At 41.0% G+C, this 24,864-nt stretch overlaps 1 protein-coding gene and 1 pseudogene across 3 annotated transcripts in view; both read right to left on the minus strand.

The window, feature by feature from the left end:
- Nucleotides 1-24,864, minus strand: part of NAV3 (neuron navigator 3) — a 346,564-nt gene that overhangs the window by 159,756 nt on the left and 161,944 nt on the right. For all 3 annotated transcript variants that reach the window (XM_053658773.1, XM_053658772.1, XM_053658771.1), the window contains exons 9-11: nt 20,991-21,106; nt 4,257-4,365; nt 3,230-3,613 (exon numbers count right to left, since the gene is read on the minus strand). In XM_053658773.1, the coding sequence (XP_053514748.1) occupies nt 3,230-3,613; nt 4,257-4,365; nt 20,991-21,106 (609 nt within the window). The remainder of the gene's footprint in view (nt 1-3,229; nt 3,614-4,256; nt 4,366-20,990; nt 21,107-24,864) is intronic.
- On the minus strand, nt 5,050-11,552 carry LOC128626410 (transcription elongation factor A protein 3-like; annotated as a pseudogene).

The raw sequence follows: 24,864 nt of genomic DNA on the forward strand, positions 1-24,864 counted from the left end.
TTTTCTATTTCCTTTGCCTATAAAATGGGCATCTTGCCTGAATCCTCTGCCTCTCTTACACCCTCAGGAGTGTCCCATCCTGTGTCTGTAAATTTTTCCTTCGTGGTACCTCCCGTATCAATCCCCACGCCCCTCCATCCCTATCAATGGCACTCCCCTATTTCTGGCCTTATGACTGGGGACCTGAATTCTTGCAATAGTGCCTGAAATCTCTCCCTAGATCTTCTCCCCTCAATCCCTTTTCCAGATTTCCCCTCAAGTGGCATTTCAAAAACCGTCATCATCCCCATGTGCTGTGACTACTAGGTAATCTCCTCTAAGAAACAGTGCTTTCCACTGCTTACAGTACATAGTTTAAACCTTGTAGCTTAATGGTGAGGCCTGTCACAACAGTCTCTAACTCTCACATCTTACCTTTAAATACTCAGGTTCTACGCATCTCACTTAAGGGAAGGGTAATTGAATGTTATCTAATCCAATTACCCCTCTGCTCTGAAAATTATATTTTAGTTAAGGTTGCTGAATAACATATCTTCTGCAGTATTTATACATTCCTTACAAGTTCTCTTAATATAGTTCTCTCCTCTCTAGCTAAATCAAGGAACAGAATTAAACTGTTTCCTTATTCACACTCCTTTCAAATTCATGCCAGGATTGAGTGCTTTCTCCTTATTCTGAACTCCTTATTCTGCACACAAATTTTACCTGTGTGAGCCTTTTGAAATGACTCACACAATGTATGGTAAATGTCCCTTGATATCTGATTTAAACTGCTCCCAAGATACACTTCCTTTTTACCTGGTAAGCATTTTCCAAGTGTATAAATAAACCCAGTCAAACCTCATTATTCTCAAGTTCCGTACTTGGGAATCCGCCTCCTGCCACAGTCTGCAGCCCCCACCGCAACACTGGCAGCCCCGCAAGGCCCACTCGGAGAGGTGCCCTGTGGGCATTTCCAGCTGAGGTCGGGCGAGGTGACATTCCGCCTTCCTCTTTCTGCTCTCCTGCTTCCAATAAGTGCCTTTTCAGTCTACTTAGAGCTAGCTTCTCCACATCTTTGTGCCCCTGTTAGAGATTTTGCCATTTAAAATGGCCCCCAAGTGTAGTGCCGAAAAGTTGTCTTGTGTTCCTAAGGGCAAGGAGGCTGTGATGTGTCTTATGGAAAAATACGCGTTAGAGAAACTGCATTCAGACAAGAGTTACACTGCTGTTGGGGTGAGTTCAATGTTAATTAATTGACAAATAGGTATTAAATAATAAATAAGGTATCTTCCAACTGAAATACACACAAAACAAGATTACATATTGATCCACTGATGAAAATGTTATGACCTAGGGGAATGATTCAGTATTCACTACTTCAGTGTTTTATGGTGCCTTTACAGACTGTAACTACCATAAATAATGAGGCTGACTGCATATGTGCATATGAGTATGTAGATATATGTATATATGTGAATTATGTAACTACCTGTGTACATTGATGTATATAAGTAAACGTTCTCCCACTAGTAAATATGCAAGTGAACACACACACACATGCCCCCATTTAAAGAAACAGAGAAAGAAAAGAGAGGGAGGCACTTGGGCGGAGAAGAACGAACCACAGAGAAAGACTGGACAGACCGAGGCCAGAACGTTCCTGCCTCACTCTCGTGTTGCTGTCGTGTTCCCTGAGCTGGGTCTTCCCTTCTAGGTGATGCTAAATACTCACCATAATGAATGACGACAGCTACCAACTAGCATGATTATTAACAACCGTAAATGTAATTATGATGATGATAAGCTTATTGATCACATATACTGTGGCAGGGTTTGTGCTATGTAAAATGTTGTGGGTTATTTCCTTCTTTCCAAATAATTTCATGGAGATTCTTCAATGCTATCCCTTTTATAGGTGACAAAAATGAATTTTGATAAATTAAGCTTCTAAGGAGTCCACAGAGAGTGAACAGGAGAAAGGGATTTAAGTGGGGAACTCTGAGTCCAGTGGCAACTCAGTCACTTCCTACCTTCAGTGACCAGAATCTGTGTCCTGATTATACATCGTTAGCAAGTCAGGTAACATGGCTGCCCGGAACGCACTGGAGGTTATCAGGGCAGAGCTGTGCACCTGGTTACGATCTCTTCTGTACTTCCTAGGTCTTTCCACCCCCCAACAAGCTTTTCATGGAAGTCAGGAAGGGTTTAGTCATGTAGAAGAGTGATTTCTGCCACTGGGCTTCAGATGTACAAGGACAAAGAAAGAGAAGGACAAAGAAAGAGTAGGACAAAACCAGGACTCACATAAGAATAACATAGATAAGATTCACTGGGAGGCTTTTCCTTGCATTACAGAGCCTGGGTTTTAAAGTCAGAACCACCTGAGTTCTAATGTAAGTCTGATCTTTCTTTAACATAGACAATTAGGCCAGTTAGGATCAGTTTACTTATCTGTAAGACAAGTATAAAAATACTTACTTCATAAGGGCTGGTGGTAGAAGGTTAAATATATCAGTGTCTTTAACACACTTAACAACAGTGTAATCGGGCATAGAAGTATTCAAAGGGCAATTACAATAGTTGATAAAAGTAGTTTTAATAGAACTATCCTACTGTGCCCATCGAGGCTCACCCTCAGGTTGAAATAAATACTCCAAATTGCCAAAGTACTTTAAGATTCTTATAATCACAACATTTTTTTTTGGAATCTATTAGGAAACAAAGAAAATGGGCTAAGATAAAGAAGCAAATCTGAGATCATCACAATAAATAGATGGAAACATTCAACTCTAACATGATTTTCCCTCAAGTTAGATTGGAGGTACATAACTTAAGAACACTAGAAAATATTTGTTCTTCAAAGCACTTACAGGCAGCTTTGATAAGCAAAAACAAAAAGCCCAAAATACAGAAAACAAAACAATCGAACAGCTCAGCAAAACTCCTCCAGCCTTCTTCTCATGTCCTTCACTACGAAATCTTATCTAAAAAGCACGGGAAAAAAAGGCACATGTGTTTCTCTAAACCAACAACAGAAAAATTTAACGGCTGATAATAAAGAGATTTTATAGAAATTTGAGATGTTTTCCTTTTCGTGAATGAGCAGAAGAGAGGACCTGAAAGATGCCAGCCCCTTAGATTTCTCCCACTTTCTACCCCATACGCCCCTCCCTAACGGACGCATCCCGGCAGGCCACTTCTCCTCTTTACATAATCCTGTTAGACAGCAGGGCCCAGGGCCACTCACCCACTGTTGATGTCATCAGTCCTGAGACTCTTCCCAAGGATATCTCCGTCACTCATGTACCCGCCAACATCGACTTCAGAAGACATGTCCAGGTCACTGCTTGCTTTCTCGGTCATGTCAATTTGCGACATGTTTCCCAGCCGAGAGACGGCAGCTCGGCGGAGAGGCGTTGTGTACATGAACCTGGAGGGGTCCGTGTGGATGAACCGACTCGTACTGCTGCGGGGGTAGCCGGCCCCCAGGGAGGGAGCATCTCCAGCCTGCAGTCGAGGACACGCCTGGCCCAGCCTCCAGGTCATGGGCGTGGGTCGGCTTGTCAAGTTGGGTATGGTCCTTCCGTTCACTTCCGTTGTCACTGTGCTATCAAATGTCGTCTCCAAGGTGCTGTCAAATAAAATGGAAAAATAACTGGACTCTGGTTGGCTTGGGGCCATTTATGAAGAATGCATGAAGACAGGGAAGGCTGGAACTGGAGTCATTGTTGGAAGACTGTGATTTTCATGAAAGCCAAATTATATATTCATAATAAGATTCTAAACACCTCTGTGGGGGTTAAAGTGTGAGAAAGGGCATTCATTGGCTGTGTCTTGCTTTCTTGCTTTCAAAAGAAAGGCTATCACTACATTTTAGATAAAATGAAACATTGTTTCACATTCTCAACAAACTTAATTTGCCCTATCACAGCCTTCCTGGGACTATTCTGGAAGTTAGCTACAGTGACGTTTGCAAATATCTCTACCACTCCTCCTCAACAGCAACTTCTGCAACTGTTCTCTAGGGCAGGCATGAAAATCCACTTAGTCGTGATGATGGTAGTTTCATCAGCTAATTCAGTTTAAATGGGAAATGATACTGAAAAAAAAGGTGGATAGGAGAAAAAGGTGGAGGTTATGTATTGAGAAGTAACCACTTGGCTGTCATGTGGAATTTAAATGGGAAGATAAGAAAGGAAAGCTAAAATTTTTTTTATCATCATGAGAAGTTAAGTTCTTTACTGGCCCCAAATTAGGCAGAATTGAGAAGAAACCTGTGGCTTATCTGGGTCCCACGAAGACTGGACATAGTCTCTTCTAAATTCTGCCTCAAATCTGCTATGTTTTTGACTGTTCTCATTCTCCTTGTTTCAGGGTCTTCACCTAGAAAAGGAACACAATAATTCACTTGTTATTCATGTCATTCACTGTCCTGAGAATAACTGTATACATATATAAGTAATGTAAACCCTTTATCTCAAAAGTAAAATGATAGGTAGAAAATTCCAAATGAATATTATCACCTGAAATTATCATTCTTCTTTCTACAAATAAAATGTGGACAGAAATAAATGTAATATTGTAAATAATAATTTGAGGTGATGATATATATATATATATATATACACAATAATATTTTGTAGGTCTATTACCTTAATCCCTGCAAAATGAGAGAGCCATTTGGAAACATACTGTGTATTACTCCGTGTTGCTGAGCTCAGATTTAAAAAGCTGACATTATTTGGACACTAATTGTTTCTGTAGCTGTGTTTCTAAGAGCACTCAGAACAGTTGAGATAAACTTGCCTTACGTATCAAGTATATGTTTAGACTCTGAGATAAGAAAATAGGATAAAGGCCTTTTCTTACAGATCAAGGTCTTCTTTTTTTCCCTCTTCATTTTAATTTTAATTTTTTTTTCTCCAGTTACAATGGCTTAGTGTTTTCTCTTTGTTCTTCCTCACCTTGTTCTCTGAAGTCCTGGCTGAGAGTTCTATCAGTGGAACTTCCAAAGACTGATGCTTTCTTTCATTGCATAAGACCAAGGTAGCCATGGGCTCACCAGTACTATCTGCAACTGGTTGTAGGTACCGTTCTGCATTTGCTGCACTGGAAGTGGTCGGTGTTGGTGCCCCCTCTCTTGGCCACTTGTGCTACCACATAGCCTCCTGGGCAACGGCTATCCTCAACTCCCTCAACCCCTCATTGGCCATTTCCTCTGCTGTCATCTTGGCGACGGCCCCACCGAGCAGTTGCTGCAGGCAGGGTGCTGGCATCCTTGAGGTTGCAGATTCGGCTGTGCATGCAGTTCCAGTACTTCCTGTCTGTGCTCTTGAGCTCCTGTCAAATACCATCTTTGAAATCTGATGCCATCCTGTCACAACTGACTCCACAGCCCCTGTAATTATCATCTGCCTTCATGGCCACTGAGAGCATCTCCACACACTTGTCCAGAACAGGGTACCCTGTGAGATAGCAGGCTGCCAAGAGGCTGACAAAGGGGGGAGCAAAGGTGGGGCTCAAGCAGCTGCTGGGTATTTTGTGAGGTGCCCACCTTTGATTTGCAGCTGTTTGATCTTTCCATCGGTGGCATTTTGGGACAGGAGGTGACAGAGGACCTACTGTCTTCAGGCTCTTCCCTCGCTTATTTTCCTTAGAGGAGAAGTCTGCCGCTGGCTTTCATGTGGAAAGTCAAGCCCTTTTCCTTTCTTCTCAGCTTTTTCTCTTTCCTTTCCTTTTCTCCTCTGGGCTAGGCAGGGGAGTCCAGGCAGTTTTTGATGAGGACTCTGGCCCAGGCTGCCACCTCTTCATCCAAGCAGTGCTTGCAGAGCCCGTTCGCAGTGACTCCGAGACTGGTTGTCTGGAACAGCTGGACGGACATCTGGAGGCTGTTCAGCTTCTTCAAAAGGTCAAGGGCCCCTTCAGTGTGCATCCTAGCTACCACATCGTCCAGCTTTTTGGTGATTCTTAGCAGCAACTCCTCCTGGGCTACATCGGCCCACGGCACCCAGCGGGGTGAGGGGTGCAGGGCAGCAGCTGGGCCTCGGGAGCGGGAGGCACAGAGGCAGTGGGTATGCACCCACGCCAAGGCAATGTCTCTTTAAGTTCCTTATTCTGGTAGACTCACGGACCACGACTTACAACACTGAAAGGCTTTATTTTTAATTACATCTCCACTTTCTACAGGGAACCGAATCATCCACTCACATGTAACACCAGAGTTCCACTGAAGTCCTGGGCATCTAAACCTAGAGTGTGATTAATACACATGAAACAAACAGCTCTGCTGGCATGACCAACCCTGGCCTTGTACAACCACTGCCTGCCACTGGGGGGCAGAAGTGACCTTAAACCATTCTGTTGGTGGCCACGTAATACTGCCCAGGCCAGTGGCCATTTGAAGCTGATGTGTCTGGATAATGATAACATGTCAAGAGAGTAAACAGCTTTTATTCTGTTTCATTTAGGCTCAAGAGGATTTCCAGTGACAAAAAAAATTTTAATAAGAAAGAAGAAAAGAAGGAAGGAAGGAATTAGAATGGATAGATTAAGGAGAGGCAAGGTAAAGGGAAGGAAGGGGAGAAAATAAAGAGGTGATGGAAGGAACAGAAAAAGAGAAGGAAATGTGAAGTTAAAAATGGCATACATTACATTCCACTACAAAAACTGTCACGTAGAAACTCAAGATGCATACCTATAATGTGTTTTACAAATACAGGTAGATATTCAATCTGTTCATTTTCTCCCACAGTATTCATGCCAAATTTTTAGAAATACATAATAACAAATGCACCCATCTAACATTTCAATATAATTGTAGTGCCTGTGGGGATTTCAGAGACTGTCTCGCCCAGCCTCTTAGCCAGTAAACGAACTCATCTCCCTTTGGAGATGGGCACAAGCTTCTGCCTAAAGCCTCCAGGCTCCTTCCTTTCCAGTAATAGATGTCTCGTTCCAGTATTAGATATGTCTCATTGTGAAAACATTTCTAGGGACCAGTGATAATTTGCCTTTCTTTAACTCCCACCCCGTGTCCCAGTGGCTCTGAAGCTGAGCACCCGGTATTCTCCTCGTCATGGCAGTCCCTCACCCGCAGGAAGACAGCACCTGCTGATTCTCCCATTGTCTTCTCCGGCCAAACATCACTACACTGTTCATTATTCCTCATTCTGGCTGGTTGCCAAGACAACCACCATTCTGCTGCCAGTCTATAAATCTCTTCCTTTCAATTTACAAAGTATTCAAATGATTAAAATATGCTTAATAATGGCATTACTGTTTCGAACTTAGAAAGGACAGAAAAACTCCCTGAGTACATTTTTAAGAGCTAGTAAAACACATGCTGTGCCCTCAGGCACATGGCACAGACCTTTCCGACACTGACTCGAGTCATGCAGCCTGTAACCTCGTACATGTGCATTCTTTCAAACTCAGAACTTTAGCCATATTCTCCCTGGCAATTCTTTCCATCCTTCTCTTCATAAAAATAACAGTATATTTGAGAGGTGGCTGGAAAGAAGTCTACCTTTTACTTTCAAATCATCTGGCAGAACCTTGGAGAAAAAGGAGGTTTTTGTAAGGAAAACCTTAAAAGGCAGGAAAAGAATATCATTTCATGAAAGGAAAGGCAGAGGCAAAGAAGAGATTTTACTCAAAGTGCACAAAAGACAGAGTAAAGAGACAAATGTAGAGAGGCGCCAAAGCTGATATTCGTAAGATGTCATGCAGTCTAGACGTCTTTGATTCTAAGTGAGGACAAGAGACGAACCGTCTTCCAGGAGGAGAGCACCGGGACAATCTTTTTCTGGAGGGGGCGGAGTGCGGTCGTTGACCTCACACGAGTTCCTGGAACACGCAGCCACGTGTCCTCCATCACTGACATGTTTCCCCCCAGGCCAACTTTTCAGCGAATCTCCACCACTTGCCACTGGCACAGTATTAATTACAAGTGATATTTGAGTGATTTTCAATACTTTTTTTGTATAGACTTTAAGAACATTGTATTTCAGATATTCCATTTTTCTAAATATTTTTGTCACATCTTCATCTTTTACATGTCCTCCTTCTGATCCAACAGGCATCTTAGACCCTTGGAGTCTTCCAGTCAGGATCACTATTTGTTCACACAGCTTCCCTCAGGTTTCGGAACCAAAACCCAACTCCCCTCGGTGTTTCTCATCACGACACCCACTCATGACACTGCACTGCTCAGAACAGTCCAACAAATGGATCTTTTCCTCACAGCAAAAGATCCCAACTTGTTGAGCAAAACATAATTCCTGCCTCATTCATATCATGAAAGATAATAACCAAAATAAAATTTATTGCAGTAAATGTCTTCAATGACATACAAAAGACAAGATAGAATTAAATGCACTTCCAACCCCCTAAGGATTGCTCAGGTCTGAAACATCCTATAAATCTGTATCCAAATGGCATTGGGGTTGGGTAAGGAATTACAATGAAAAAGCTCAAACGTAGAAGCATAAATAAAATAAACATTTAGTAATCAAAGTTAACAGAAAATTGCACATGAAAAATTTGCATAGTCACAAAAATGCTGTACCCCTCCCACTTCCACATCTCAAAGCCGTAAGCGTCAGCCACAACAGTAAGGGTTTACACCTATTATGGTGTAATATAATGATGCATTCTGAAATTTGCTTAGAGTTTTTGACTTTGGTGCAAACTGCTTTTTCATGCTTGCCTCCTCTATGAGTAGGGCATAGAATACTAGGTTTAATTTGGTGCTTTTTGCAATTTTACTTAGTGGCAGACAAACTCCTTAATCTGTGTGGTCCAGCTCTTATTTTGTAGGCTTTAATTATACACAGTGTAATCAACACTGCCAGCCCTATCACCTTTTAACAGGAAATCAAATTACATATGAATGAACCGGATTCACAGAGAATTATGTCCACCATACCATCCACATTACAAATGTTATTGTTGGCAGTAAAGCTCCCTGATTTATTTTGAGAAATAACCCTAATTTGGGGGATAACTCCAGCAGTGATTTGGATGGAAAATTTTCAACTCATCAGTTGCCTTTTAAATATTTTCCTATAGAATTACAGTACAGACTCTAGTCTGTCTGATTTATTACATATCCAAGAGTAAAGAGTTGAACTCAACAAACCCTGCCTGAAAATTAACTTGGAAGAAGCCATTTTGAGTCAGAAGCAGACCCTAGCCAGGCACATGGCAGAAATCCTGAAATTCCTGTAGGCGTTGGGCTTGCAAAGACTCACCAACTTAACATGCATCATTATTTAGGGAACTGCACTAGAACGCTCCATTGTCCTGATATGATTATTCACTCAGAGCTACTTAAATAAACTCTTCCTCCTACTTTCTCCTTCGCATTTTTGAGTAGTGGCATGAACAGAAAAAAAAAATGGCTTAAAGAGAAAAATTCCAAAAATACAATAAGTAGATGCTCAGTTTAAAACCCATGGAACACACAGATTTCTACTGAGAGATTACGCCTGACAGTACTGCTCCAAGTTATTTCTGCACAAGCAGGCATGTGTCACATACACCCGCCCACAGCATACTCTCCTTTAACAGAGCAACCAACGAACACTGTCGGGGAGGCACTCTGTTCACATCTTGGCAAATACTTACATAAGAAGTACTTAGAACAAGATAAGTGCTACCACCTTAAAGGCAAAAAACACGGATATCATTTGATACTACAGTTTCAGAGGACAAAAAAAAAAGATTCTTTAGGCTCCAACTCCCTCTCTTGCCTTTGTACTGCGTACAGGATTTTTACAAAAAGCAGTTCATCACCGGAATCACGCAGTGGTGAAGAATGAAATCCTCAGCGTCTGAGTACCAGGTGTGTTCAGATTCAGAAATCACTATTCCCACAACCATGGAAACATTACTCTTTTAAAGCCAAACTGACATTAAAAATTGAGCAATATTTGCCTCTGCTGTCTCTGTAAGCTTTTTGCTACTAAAACTAGTTCACCAAGATTCAAGAAAAGCTCATAAAACATCTTATAACAGAAGGTCCACACAGAGAATAAAAACAAACCTATATTTAGCATCAGTTGTACGAATCAGAGACAAAAAGATAACTGGTCAGGTTTAATTCTTTCAAATGTAAGCAGTCCTACAGGAAATTCTCTGTGAAAATACACATTGACATGAAATGTGTGTTCAATGGTTTAATACTTGTGGGTTTTTTAATAAGGGGCTTTATGATGTAAATACACTTTGGTAAAGCACTGAATTTAGGTATAAAAATTAAAATGTATATAGTTTAGCTATTTAGGCAAGTGTCAAATTGACAGTTAATGCTTAATCATAAAACTGAAAAAAACTACTTCAGATATCTTCCTATTGAGTTAAAGATAATGTCAGAAGCTACTAATGAGACTGATGTAATTTTAAAAAAGCCTAGTTGGTAAAGTATAAACACAGTTCACAGTTGTCTACATAAGAAGTTTTAATGTGCACAAAACAAAAAGCATTTTTTGCCACACACACACACACACACACACAACTCAAAAAAGGGTGGGAGTCAAGCTGTCAGAAGAGGCCTCCGCATTTCTGAAAGTGCCACTAGACGCCTGTGCTCGTTGCTGAAGTTCAAACAAGGGCCGGCTTGTTCAGGGGCCACTGAGGCAGCAGAGGGACCCCCTGACCATACGAACTTCAGTCCACAGGCCTTTCATTCTTCATTATGTGTCTGTGGCGAGGCTGCCTCCAGGGAGGTTGACTAAAAAGACCCCATTAATGACTAAGTAAAAAACACGTTTGGAGTCTTAATATATGAACACTTATTTCTGGGTGTCTAGAAGGTACTGGACACCAAGCCAATAATTCCCAGGACAGACTGGTGCTATTTACTTTCTGCAAATAGACTTCACCACAGCTCAGCTTTATAAAGAAAATAGTTCCAAGAAATAAGGAATTTAAAATTTTTAAGTAACTACAGTTTTAAACAGATCAGCCAGAAACATGAGAGATATTTGGCTAATGCAAAAGGGCAGCTGCTCCAAACCCCATCCCGGTTGGAAGAGCCAACCCGACTTACCCAGCAAGTCCGTGTGCAGTGCCTGCTCCAGGTCACCCAGCATGGTGAGGATCACATCCTCGTCCAGGTGGGCCGTGCCTTCCCGCAGGCAGCTTTCTCCCTCCTCTTCCGCCCAGCTCCTGCTGATGCTGCTTGGCTTGGAGGATGCGTTTTCATCTTCAGACCTGCTATCTTCATCACTCTCACCTTCCAAGCCGTTTCTGGAAGACCAGTCCCTGAAGCCCCCACTGCCTGACTGGCTGGCGGGCAGGAAGTTCCACGCCCCAGCGCTGCTGCTGTGGTACAGCGACTGCATGGACCGAGAGAGGAACCTGGACAGCGAGCGCTTCTCTGCATAGTGGGATTCTCTCTGGCTGGCCTTGGCGGCATTTCCAAACCAGTTGGAAATGCGCACGGTGGGTCTCCTCTCCCCATCACTGGTGAGGGAAAGATTGGTCAGCGACTTTTGTTTCTGAAGGCAAGCTCCCCTTCTCCTTACTTCTTTGCTCCGAAACACAGAGAGTTCAGCCGGCCGCTGCATGACTCTTCCAGTGGTTTCTTCTTTTCAATTGGACTTCACATTGTCTTTTTGCACTGAGATGGCAACTGCCCTTTTGGCTTTAATTAGCACATGCACTTCAGTAAAAGCTCAGACAGGCTCAAACATTCAAGTAGGATTCTAGAGCTACAGTACGATCAAGTAGCTGGCCACGATTCAGCTTGCTACATCAGTTCCGTAATCAGCAGTATTTACAAACATTTTGCTTGAACATATCGGAAGCAGAAAAGAGTTCACCAAAGATGCTGCTCCAGCTGAAAAGTAACACAGGAAGCCAACTACGTTTCCCCATCTTCCTCCAATCACGCGTCTCAGCAGGGCGATGGGTCCACATTTCCCTCTCTCGCTTCTGTGTTCCCAAACGCCAGGTAGCAAAGCACCAGCTATGTCTCTCGCTTTTTTTCTTTTTTTCCCCCACCTCTCACCAGCCCTTCCCTGATTTAGGTCTGCAGCCCTTGAATCTAGATGAGCTGACTGGGTGCATCATGTGTAGCCTCTTCATCAGAGCCCCACAGGAGCAGAAATGAAGCACTGAAGCCCAGCCCTGCACGAGCGCCTTGCAGTTTAGTATTCCACCTGCATTCTCAGATCTATGGCTCTTCCTCGCTGCTGCAGTGGATGCTGCTGGCTGCCATGGCAGCAAACATACTGCTCAATTAGAACAGAGGCACAGAGGCGCCTGTCCAGACTCGAATGCCACAGGTTTCGAAGCCCAGGCTGAATGAGAGTCTGTACTATCAATCCTTTGTACATTTAAATCATTCTCGGCCACCCGGTCTCAGATAAGGACACACATGCTCACAATACTCACATACACAGCATACACTCCCCGACACCGAGAATGACAGACTAATTCTCTATAGCTCCAGGCAGCTGAAGCAGGCAGATCTGCCTTCTGAATGTTGGGATTTGTGCTGTAAAAGCACAAATCAAATTCAAGAGTGTAAAGGACCTAAAAAACAGAGCATGACATTCCGGCTGACAGATAATGCTTTAAAGGAAAAGACTTCACTTCATTTTTACAAATTCAAGGGCTTTTTATTTTGAGATATATTTAGGAAAATCCTAATGTGACAATAAAAATTATGGTTTCTCTCTGTAAAAAAAATAGCAAAAAAAAAGTCCCACATACACAAAGCCCCCCCCCCCAGTATTTTAACTCAAAGCACGTAATGGAAAGTTTATGGCCAAGTGCATAAAACATAATGATGTGACAGAAATCATAAAATGCACAGCATGTCTTTTGATATCAAAGATTTTTCTTAGTTTGTTCCAACAATTTACTGCAGTATAACCAGCTTTTTTATTTTTAATATTTTGATAAAAACAGAAAATTCAAGTATCTTGCATTTATCTTGTACTCCACTATTACCCTGAAATTCTGATTTTAGGAAAACTTCTGAAACACCTACCAGGTGTCGTAGAGACCATGTGCACCATGAGAGCTAAGAAAGAAGTATTTAATGAAAACCTTTGGAAATTTTCTCTCCACAAACATTCCTTATTAAAAGGGGGAAAATAGAGAAATATATAAACCTATTCATGTGTCATAAAACTTGATTTATAAATCCCTATTCTTTTATGAACTAATATGATTAAATTAATTTTGATATTTTTACCTCTAAAAAATCAACTAAGTGACATGCCCAATCTCTTAATTATATAAATTAAAATTTTAATGTTTATTGCCTATACCTTTAAATATGATAAAAATCTACTTTGCAAAGTTAATTATTCCTTATGTTCAGGCTCAAGGCACATCATCCTGAGACCCATTTTACATAGATGCATAAAACATAGCTAGACAGAAAGAACAGAGATTATTTGTGGTAAAAAATTTGCAATTAAATACTGATCTCAATTATTTGCTCTTTACAGACAAATTGTATTTATATAAAATGTGTTGAAATGAAATGGATACACAAATGTCAAATCATAGAAATGGACAATTGCCCTTTTAAAAACATCATTTTGTGTTTTCTTGAAGATCGAAATGCCACTGCCTTTTGGATTCCTAGTCAGAACAATTTTTTTCTTCATTTTTAGTCATTGTGACTCAGTGAATCACCAGGTTATGAGACCACAGTAAATTTGTTGAAGCTGTAAAACTTCAATTTGTCTGAGAGATATTACACTAGTATATTGTCATGTACTCTAAGGTCTTACAGATTCATAGCCAGGGAATTGTTATGCTTTAAACATCCAAAAAGTTACCTTTCTGCGTCTGTAAGTAAAAACAATAACTATGGCCTCTCTTTCTATAAGGGTGCCTATGTACCATTCAGTTTAGGACAGTGGTTCTTAAACTTTTACGTGTAGAATGTCTTGAATGTTACTCATTCAGTAGGTCTGAAAGGAGCCTGAGACTTTACCTTTCTTACATAGTCCCAGGTGATCCAGATACAGCTGGCTCTGGGATGCCATTCTGAGAACTACTGGGCTAAGATGGGTGCTTTTCAACTGGGGGTGATTTTTAACACCCCCCCAGGATGCCTTCAGCGATATCAAGAGATATCTGTGGTTGCCACATCTGGGGTGTGATGCTCCTGATAGCTAAGTGGTGGAGGCCAACAGTGCTGCTGAACACCCTACAATGACAGGATACCCCACTGCATAACAAAGCGTCACGTAGACTACAGTGTCCATAGTGCCAAGGAGGAGAAATTCTGGTTTAGACTAAATTGTGATGCATTTACAAACAACTTACAAATTTTGGTGGCCTACAAAAAACCCACAAAAATGCACATTAATGTCCACTCTATGTTGGCTGCGTATTTGATCCCGGTAACTCTGTATTCTAAGACTCAAGCTACAAGAGCAACTCCAATCTGAGACGTGTTGATCTCACGACAGAGGGAAGAAATGAGAGATCCAAACAATGGGTCTTAAAGCCTCTGCTCAGGAATGGCCCATGTCATGTTTCTACTCACATTTCATTGATCTAATCACATCACACGATTTGCCCTGATTCAGTGGGACAGGAAATAGAATCTTCCCGCAGAGGTCACCCCAGGGAGGAGTAGCTAACTCCAGTGGAGCCAGTGAGGAGGGGAGGGCATTCTGAAGAAACAACCTACTAGACAAACATCAAAGGGCTATTTTGGTTTGGCTCTTTGTTTAAGGATATTGTTGTCAATTTGTAATCACAGTAGTTTTTTCCCCTGAAACTACATCAGTCCATATGTTGACACTGAACAATAGCAGAGAACCTACTTATTGCTTCTGTAGAGGCAGCTATCTCTGCTCGCTTTGGGTGTGTACCCATACATGAGCATATGTATGCCTATTTGGATTTACACATACAAATATGCTACACAGGTAAAAGAAGAAGCCTTAGTGTACAGGGAACAAATAAGCTCAATCAATACAAAACATACAGATCACTCTAATTTTGCCAAGACCTAAAACAAACTATTTTGTTCTGAATAGGCATTGTTTCCAGCTACTTAGTAAACATAATTATAAAGTGGCCATTTAAGTAAAAGATCCTAATTAATTTATGTTAGGCAAGCTCTATCTTCTTAATTTTTTGTAAACACTCAAGAAAAAGACAATTTAAGCGATCATTTACAAATGTCTTAAAGAGCAGACATTTCCCATTCTTCAACAAGACGTCTGCTAAGGCAGGAATAATGCATGCAGCCATGAGCTTATCCCTCTGTCTAAACTAAACTCTCAGTTCTGAAATGATTTCCTGAATATGTCCAATTATTTTTATTATTTTATTTTATTTTAAAACAAATGGCATACCAACTTTGCTGTTACTGAGTCAGCCTGGCATTTATTAATGTTTTTCTGTTGAATATAAACTCTAGATAAAGGTTAAAAAGTGTATTAAACAAATGTCATACATGTTGGTAGATCATTTTATACAAAAAAAGGCAAGTGTAAACCTATGTAGAAAAAAATCTAAAATCTTTCTTGAATGATTCCAGTGAAAAGAAAAATAAAGCTCACATTCCATTTAGCAGGCTCTCTTGGTACCTGATGAAAGGGGTGGCCTCTGGGGCCAGAATCTTTTTGTCGATGAAGGTGAGAATAAAACCCACGCCAGAGCTGTGAAATGGGCACTGTCAGTTCAGCCAGGCTCGTAATGATAAGGTCATAGCACGAATCTTAAAGGCTAAGCTTCTTCATTCATTGACACAAATTACATAATGTATTTCACCTGCATGTAATAATTAACAGAACCACTGCCTTCAGATCAGGTAAATAGCACTAGTTTTCCTCCCTAAGAACACGATAAATAATAAGAAATCTGAATGATACACATAGGGACTTTAGAGGGATACGGTAGGACTATAGTGGAAGTCTTGAGTTTTCTCCAGTATGCCATTTCATTGTGTCCCTCATTTCTGATGCTTTTATTTTCACACCATAATGTAACTACATTTTTAACTTCCACTATGTTTTGGTAACATCATAGTAGTTACTGCTCAGTTGAAAATGTAAACAGTGAAGCTTTCTTCCCAGCTAACTTGGTGAATCCCTCAAACAAATCTGCTTTGTAGTGAGAGTCATTCAAGTATGCTCTTTAACAGTAACACAAATCATTACATGTTATGCTTCTCCCAACTTATGCAATAGAGACGCTATTTATATTCCTTTAAGCACAAAAAGGGATTGTCCCCCAGTATCACAACAGAACATGGAAAGGAAGGCACAGGGGTGGCAGTGAGGGGGACAGTATGATCTGGAGCCGATTTTCTCTGCTTTAGGTTATGTTCCCTCTATGTTTGTTTCACTTGAGGGAGAAGGTAACCACCAGCAGCTCCAAGCTCTAGTTTGATTAGCTTCAGGTCTAGTGAAAAGAGATTATTTCTTTTCTAGTAGTTTCAGGGAAAGTTCTGAGATTGATTCCCACTGGTTCTGAGCGAACTGAGTTGGGTCACATGTCCAGTCCTGAGTCACAGTGGTGAAGGGAATAGGCTTTTCTGATTGGATCTGCTTGGGTCAATGCCACTTGACCCACATGAAACAGAAAACGATGGGGTCATGGTTCCCCCTCACTCCCTCTTCCCCCAAATCAAGGCGCTCATTAGCTGATGAGGCAATAGATGCTAATCAGGCAGAACTATACAGAACTTCAACGTATGCCACTGTGAAGCCAATGGTGCTTAATATATGGAGCTCCTAACACATTTAAGTCCCTTTCCTAACACTGTATGTCGCTTTGTGGTTTTATGTTTGTATTATTTTCAGACTCCCCTAAATTGTACAGGCTTCAAGAATTCACAGCACCTGGGTCTTATCCTGTTAAGGCTAACTCCACCTGAGCTCTACATCATTCAGGCCAATTTACTTGGGGAGCAGAACAGAATTATCCCCCACGGGGATAGTGAGGCCCCCACGACAACCATTTGCAATAAGAGTTCGACAATAGCAGCAACATTGAAACTTTGCCTTATAGAAAACCCACGAGCTACCAAGATCTGAATGAATTTAGGAAGAATGCTGTTTTACAACGCAAAGCTAGTGAAAATAATGAAGTAGATTTTCCCCAAATTATTTTCACTTACGTTATTTCTGAAATGTTATTCTCTGATTTCTTTGTCCATTAGAATTCCATGTGTCACCTTCTTTTAACCCCTATATAACTTGTTATAGCTAAGTTAGTTGTTCCTCCATGTCTAATAATTCAATTATTTGAGGTTTTAAAGTCTATTTCTCTTCCTCGTCCATAGGAAGACTCCTACTTAGGCGTGTTTGTTTTCCCAGTGCTTTGTATGCCTGGCATGTAGAAGGTACCAGATGATAATGACTGAAGTAATGGATGGGAGCATTAAACCAATTCTCACCATAATCTTATAAGATTAATAAGCATGAGTCACCTCACAGAAAACAGGAACCAAGGACCAATTCGAACAGCTAAATAATGGCAGTGCAGAAGCCAGAAATAATTTTTCTTCTTCCTAGTACAATTCTCTTCCCATATTTCATTGTCTCTTTTTTTATTCTTGTTTATTCTATTACAGTTGTCCCAATCCCCTCTCCCCCCTTTGCCTTCCTCCATCCTGCTCCACCCCCCGCTCCCACAGGCAGTCCCCACACTGCTGTCCGTGTCCACGGGTCACTCGTCCGTGTTTTCTGACTAGTCCCTTCATCCTCTTCCCACCATTCCCTCCTTCCCCTTTTTCCTTTGGCAGCTGCCAGTCTCTTCCCTGTTTCCACGTCTCTGGATATATTTTGCTCATTAGTTTATTTTGTCCATTAGATTACTCTTATAAGTGAGATCATATGGTATTTGTCTTTCACCGATTGGCTTATTTCACTTCACATAATACTCTCCAGTCTTTGAAAGAGTATCCCGTGGGCCAGTCTGAGGTAGGGGCTGGCAATACATTCAAGTGCCTATGTGGTCTGTGGCTTCTCTAGCAGCCAAGATGAAGTAGCAACAACAGAAATTAGAAAGAAAAGAAAAGCTGTAAAAAGGAATTAGGAAAAGTTGTTATTGTTGTTTTAATTAAGATTAGAGAGATGGTAGCATCCTGTGGGTTAAAGAGAATGATTTGGTGAAGAGGGAGATATTAAAGTGGTAGGAGAGCCCTGGCTAGTGTAGCTCAGTGGACTGAGTGCTGGCCTATGAACCAAAGGATCTCGGTTCAATTCCCAGTCAGGGCACATGCCTGAGTTGCAGGCCAGTTCCCAGCAGGGGAAGGCACGAGAGGCAACCATACATTGATATTTCTCTCCCTCTCTCCTTCCCTTCCCCACTAAAGATAAATAAATACAATCTTTAAAAAATAAATAAAATGGTAGGAGAGAAAGGAATCCAAGGAAAGTTAGAGCAAATGAATATAAATGCTGTGCACAGGTAGATATGGAAGCAGGGGATTGTGAAATTCTTTTTTAACTTTTTCAGGGGAATCAACACAAGGTCACTGGTCAAGAGAAAGGATGAGGGAGTTGGTACTGTAGGTTTGAAACAAAAACAAAAGGTATAAAAAAGTGTAAATGAATCAGGGAAGTACAGAATGACCACTGGGCAGCATTAAATATGCACTTGAGATTATAGTCATGAAGGTACAGTGAGTCACCTCAACATGTGATGTGTTTTTCTCTAGGTCCATCATCATCCTGGCACGGCCTCAGTAGAGAGTTGAATGTAATCAGGGCTGGGCTTCATCAAATGAGCACAATGACATGAGAAAGAAGCAAGGAAGTTAAGGGTATATGCAAGAGTAAAATGACATTCAGTTTCCACAGGAATTCAGCAGATTAAGGGGGCAGAAATATATGCAGAGCTTGGGGAGGTCAGTAAAAAGGGCTGGGATCGGTGGATTGGAAATCCTAGTAGGGCCAGTGGTGGAGGAAGAAAAGAAGAAGAACACTGGTAAGACAGCTAGGTGGTCGCAATCAGCCCAGACTGGGGTGCACGGAACTCAGGTTACGAAGGAGTTACAGATTCAGATGGTGCCCAGATACAGGGTATGGCCACGGGACTAAGTCGTTTGGGAGAGACTAGAAGACAAGGTCACCAAAAACAAGGTCAGGATGTGCCAGGGTCCTCTCATCACTGGTCACTGGTCCACCCGCATCCAGACTGCTCAGACTACGGAATTCAGTTTACTGCTTACTGACCACAAACAAACACCATCTTTCTTCCACAAATCTCAAGTTCGCATGGAGAGGAATTTTCACTTCCCCAATACAGGCTAATTTTAAATAAATAATTGTAAAAATGACACAATCAGATAGGCCTGATTTCAGCATTTATTTGCTGTTTTTTTTTATTGTATTTCTATCTAAATCACAGATTCAAATCTATGTTTCTATATAAACTAAGTAGTGCTACAAAATACCTTCTACTATTATAGATTATGTTAAAATTTAATTTATATTTCACTTTTGAGTAGTATTGCATTAAAATGTCAGAGCATTAAATGAAAATATTAACCTGAAATATGAAAAATTGATCAAAGGGTAGACAGAATAAGAAATTAGAGGAAAAAATCAAATAGAGATTATGTATTTAATCAGAACTACTCCGTAATATATTAATTTCAGAAAAAAACAATGCTGCTTTGTGAAATGTACATAGAAATTAGAATTCAGACTGCATTAAAGCATTTTCCCTCCCCGATTTGAGTCATAGTATTTTATAGGCATATTGATCCTAACTGAAGACCCTCATGGAAAAAGAAATACGTGAAATGTATGACTCTTCATGCCAGACCAGGTTTAAAAAAATATCTAGTCACAATGCAGATATGTATCATTGTTCTGCCCTGGGGCTATCTGGAGCTCTGGGAAAGCTAATACTTCCCCCAATTATTTAGAAAATCTACAAATTCCATCTGCATAGCTATGCCTGGGCATCAGCATTTCTACCCCTGCCCTGCACGGGGGCCACGGTAACAGCCACGTGAAACCCCTGATGCCGAATGATTCCACTGATGATAACTGCAGGGGGACCCTGGGACGCTGCGCTGTCCTTGTCGATACCTGTCCACCAGCAGTGCAGTCCTGGCTGATGCCCGCCACAGTGTGTCAAGTCTGCCGAGGTAAGAAGTTTCTTCACCCCCCACGTTTATGACACAGTTACCTTCATGAGCTTCAGAGCAATACTTTGAGTCCTTGGAGTACTACAGTAGTATTTTAAATGAAGCAGTTATTTTGGTCTTTCCTTTAGAAGATACAAGTGCTGAACCAGATATATTTTGGAATAACAGACATATCTCTCCCCCATGCATTCTTACACTTAGAAACAGATAAAATGTTCTTAAACTCGCTTCCCTCTTAGGGGCTGTGTCTTCTGCTAAGAGCTTGCTTGGTTGCTCATGAACAGACCTGTATGTAACAAATTACACCAGTGGCCTTCCATATATGCCTGGGCTTACCTGGGTCCTAGGAAACAGCACCGGGCTAAAGCTGAGAATCCTGTTTTATACACATCAATATCCAACAACCTCTGTCTGGGGTGTGTATATGTCTTTGTTTTCTTATACTGTGTGTATGTTTTTAAATATTTCCATAATTCAGTTTTTTCCAGAATACACATTTGCAGTGTCCTCAACAGTACAGAACTGAAGACAGAGCAGGGTGGGACTGGCCATGAAAAATGTCCATTGACACCTGATCCTTAATACTTTTTAAATCTCTAAACTTGTTCAAGGGCTACATTATTAACCATAGATTGTCCAGGTTTTCTCCAATCACATTCGATTTGACCAAGGGCAACAATGACTTAAATCCCAGTCTCTGAAAGCACTCCTGTTCTTTACAGACATCTTCACAGAGCAACAAAGGATCACCCTAAGCAGAATAGCCAAGTATCTGAGAGTCTCTGAAGCATGAGATGAAGACAGTGCAGTTATGCTTAAGAGGAGCAGTATAGCACAAATATGATGTAATAAAAAGACTTATGGAGAGATTACAAAAGTTCTGAGGCTTGACCTACCCACCAGGCAGACCACTTACCAGATATCTCCTCCAGGCACTGCTTAGCAGTCTTACTGTATGATAAATCCAACTTCGTAGGACTGGTACAGGAGTCGGCAGATGGTAAAGAAGTACCTTCATTTTCCGAATGTGCTCTGAAATTAACCAAGAAGAAACAAATAGCAATTGCTGTGTCCAATGACTCATTCAAGTTCTCTATCATAAGTCAACATATTACAAGATTTCTATCAAGGTAAGAAAGCATGTCTTTATGAATGGGACATTCTAAAGCTCTCTGGCTGTAGAAGAATTTCCTTGGCCCTCCCTGCTCACTTCCGAGGAAGGACCGCTGTATTCTCTTCTTGTACTTGGGCTTGTTCCTTGGGGGCCACCGTACTTCCCTGACCTGTTCCTTGGCATGTTGTCTATAAATGAAAGGAGAAAAATCCTCTTAAGTTTTCTAAAGATGTTTATTACTTGCCGAGTAAATTTAAATGGAGATTATATAATGAGTTCGGAGACCCCTGGGAAAGCTTGCTGGCTGTGTGCCAGGAAGCCTCAGTCACGATGCTTTGGTGAACTGGGTGTGCACCAGTCACACGGGCTCAGTATGCACGGACTGATCTCCCAGAGGCTGGGTCATTTACACAGTGTGTGGAGGTGGCTGTCCAAAGCCCACTGCCAGTGTCTCTTATCTGAATGAGACCCACCACCACCACAGGAGCCTGAACACTTGAGGCCAATGTTGGTGGTAAACATTCATAGTATTTCCCGCTGGGAAAATCTGTATGAAGCAAAAGAGCATTCAGAATGTGTTTGGAGAGCTGAGTTTTTGCTTTGCTTCAAAAACCATCTTAAAAAGTATTCCTCAGGAGCGGACTCTGGCCATCTTCCCCAATCCAGGAAACCTAGCACTGGGTTCAGTGGAAGCCCTCACTTCCCCTGCCTGAGGCCCTCCTTTGTAAAAAACATTCATGCCTCTGACAGCTCAGTCGAGTCTTACAAGTCATTGTTTTATTGTATTTTTTAATGTGGCAGGGCTTATTTCTGGCTGATCCACCCTTCAACATGCTTTTAATTTGTCACAAGAGACAATCTTATTTACCTTATTTTTACAGTAAATAATATTTTCCATGGGATCCCCTATGTGAGTTGCCAACATTAATGATGACAGGGAAACAGGTTAATCAAGGAAAGGAACGTGGAAAAGTTAAACTTCAAATCATTATAAAAAGGACCTAGAAGTCATCTTCGGTTTATGCACACATCTAAATAGGTTCATATCCCTGTTCTGTGTATGCTGCAAGCCATTCATTTCTCCAGCATTTCCTCCTCATTATTTGGAATCAGATTTTAACTCCAGTTCCTAGAGGAACAAGCATCGCTAACTGGTAAAGATTTAACATTTATGCATATGATCAAAGAAGTTCAGTTACAAAGCTGCAGACGCTCAACATTTCCTCTTTTTCTGTGCACGATTCTTTCCAGTAAAATAAAAGGTTTGGGGATGGATTGCCGAAACAGTTTATGAAGACCGGAATCAGTAGCGATCTCTAATGATAAGGTACATCTAGACATATTGCAGGGGGACCATCCACTGGTCCCACATAAACTGATACTGTAATTCCTTCAAATTTACTAGAAAAGAAAAACGAGCATGGTGATTTCCTTCAAAATACTTAGCAGACACAGTCACGTGCCCACTATCTTACTCCGCATTTACCCGATGGTCAGCATGTCACAAGTACCTATGTGAAACTGTACGATGTGAGGCTTTAGGGAAATGCCACCTGATCTAGTTAGAGTTCTCATGAGCCAGGTCCTCAGGGCGAGTGTCTGTTACTGAGAGCTGTAGTGGTTAGAAGTCTAGACTTCAGTGATCCACACAAAAGCTATTTGTGGTTTATGTGCGTATTTACTGTGTGCCAAGTGCTACGCCTAGGGTTTCACTTATGCCTATCACTCGAACTTCACAACAATCCCGTTGATAGGGATTAAATGTGTTTCCCCCCAAATTCATATGTTGAGCTCTAATCCCCAGTGTAATAGTATTTGGAGGTGAGGCCTTTGGGAGGTGATTATGTCAGTGAGTGAAGCCCCCCCTGAATGGTCTCAGCTCCCTTATAAAATAGACAATCAGAGAGCTCCCTTGTCCCTTCTGCCATATGAGAAGGAGGTCCTCATGAGCCAAGAACCAAGGCTACACCAGGTACTGAATATGCCAGCACTTGATCTTGGACATCCCAGCCTCCAGAAAGTGAGAAGTAAATGTTTGTTGCTTAAGCCAATCGAGCTATGGCATTTTTGTTATGACTGGCAGAATGGATTAAGAGACCTATAATGTACGTGTTATGAATAAATTAAGGCTTCTAGAAGTTTAATATTTTGCCCTACATAAGAAGGTAGTCGATACTGAAGTGGTACTTAAACCTGTAGACACTTTTCTGTTAACCACTATCCTACAGTTTAACTCTCTCCAAATGCCTCTGGACACTGGGTATTTTACTGTACTTGAGGTTCCCTTCGCTGAGAGATACGCTCAGTCATGAAGTTAATAACAGACAATATTTGAATGTGACAATACCTATTGGTCTATTCTAAATTTTATTCTTTACTACTTTAAATTTTACTCATAAGTAAAAGAAGCTACTATATGTGCCACTTAAAGGAATTCAGCAATAAATCAGAAATACTATCAATCTTCAAATTTCATAAATATGGATTTATGTATTGATTTATATTAAAAATATTTTCTTATGGATTAACCTTGATATAATTATAGTCATAAATGCTGATACCAATAGAACTGGTTTGAGTCAACATTAACTAATGGTCTTGTAGTTCTTTCATTATAAACCTAACAAAAGGGAATGAAAAACAAATAAATATCTGTCCAAAATCAGTAATAGGCTTGTTTTTTTCTCTCTTTCCTCATGGCAAGGCAGACAGTAATAGCAATAGTAACCTGTTAGTGCACACAGTTGAGAGAGAGAGAGAGAGAGAGAGATCTCATTCTTAAAGTAGAATGCCAGGGCATAAATGTAGAAGGAATGATCAAATTAGAAATCATTCGACATCCATTGGATTAAGTTATTAATTCTGGCAAGAAACCTCAATGAGTGCTAAAATTTAAGGGTAAAAGTAGATATAGTAATAGAATTTTTACACGCGGTCTCAAAATACTTCTCACAAAAATACTTAGTAGATAAAAATGGAGGAAAGTGCCCTGCCTGGTGTAGCTCAGTGGATTGAGAACAGGCCTGTGAAGCAAAGGGTCGCTGGTTCGATTCCCAGTCAGGGCACATGCTTATGTTGCAGGCCAGGTCCCCAGTATGGGACACATGAGAGGCAACCACACATTGATGTTTCTCCCCCACTCTTTCTCTTTCCCTTACCCTCTCTCTAAAAATAAACAAATAAAATATATTTTTTAAAAAATGGAGCAAAGTAACTCTAGAGTGAAAAACCATGGCAGACATTATCTTAATGAAGTGATCAATTTAACAGCACCAAAATGGAAAATATCAACATCTTAATATCTATAGGCTGCAATGAAATAAAACCCACAGTGCTATGCCTATAACACTCCAGACACATTAATATATATATATATGTGTATATACGCATGTGTGTATATATGATTATACAGATAATCTACGAAAGAGACAGTCTACGAAACGCCTGCCTTCAATACAGCAATGTCCTAAAGGTCAAAAAAATGCTGAAGAGCCATTCCAGACCGAGGGATGTTAGGAAGACATGACAACTGGGTGTAGCGAGTCAGTGTATGTGGGAGTTCTTTGTACTATTCTTGCAAGTTTCCTGTAAGTTAATTTTTTCCCCAAGAAAAAATAAAATGTAGAAAGAAGAAACAGCAATAGTTTGATTAGGCAATCTAGCAGTGAAGCTTGTA

This window comes from Artibeus jamaicensis, unplaced genomic scaffold, assembly GCF_021234435.1.
Source record: "Artibeus jamaicensis isolate MK-2021 breed Jamaican fruit bat unplaced genomic scaffold, CSHL_Jam_final scaffold_584, whole genome shotgun sequence".
Classification (NCBI taxonomy): domain Eukaryota; kingdom Metazoa; phylum Chordata; class Mammalia; order Chiroptera; family Phyllostomidae; genus Artibeus; species Artibeus jamaicensis.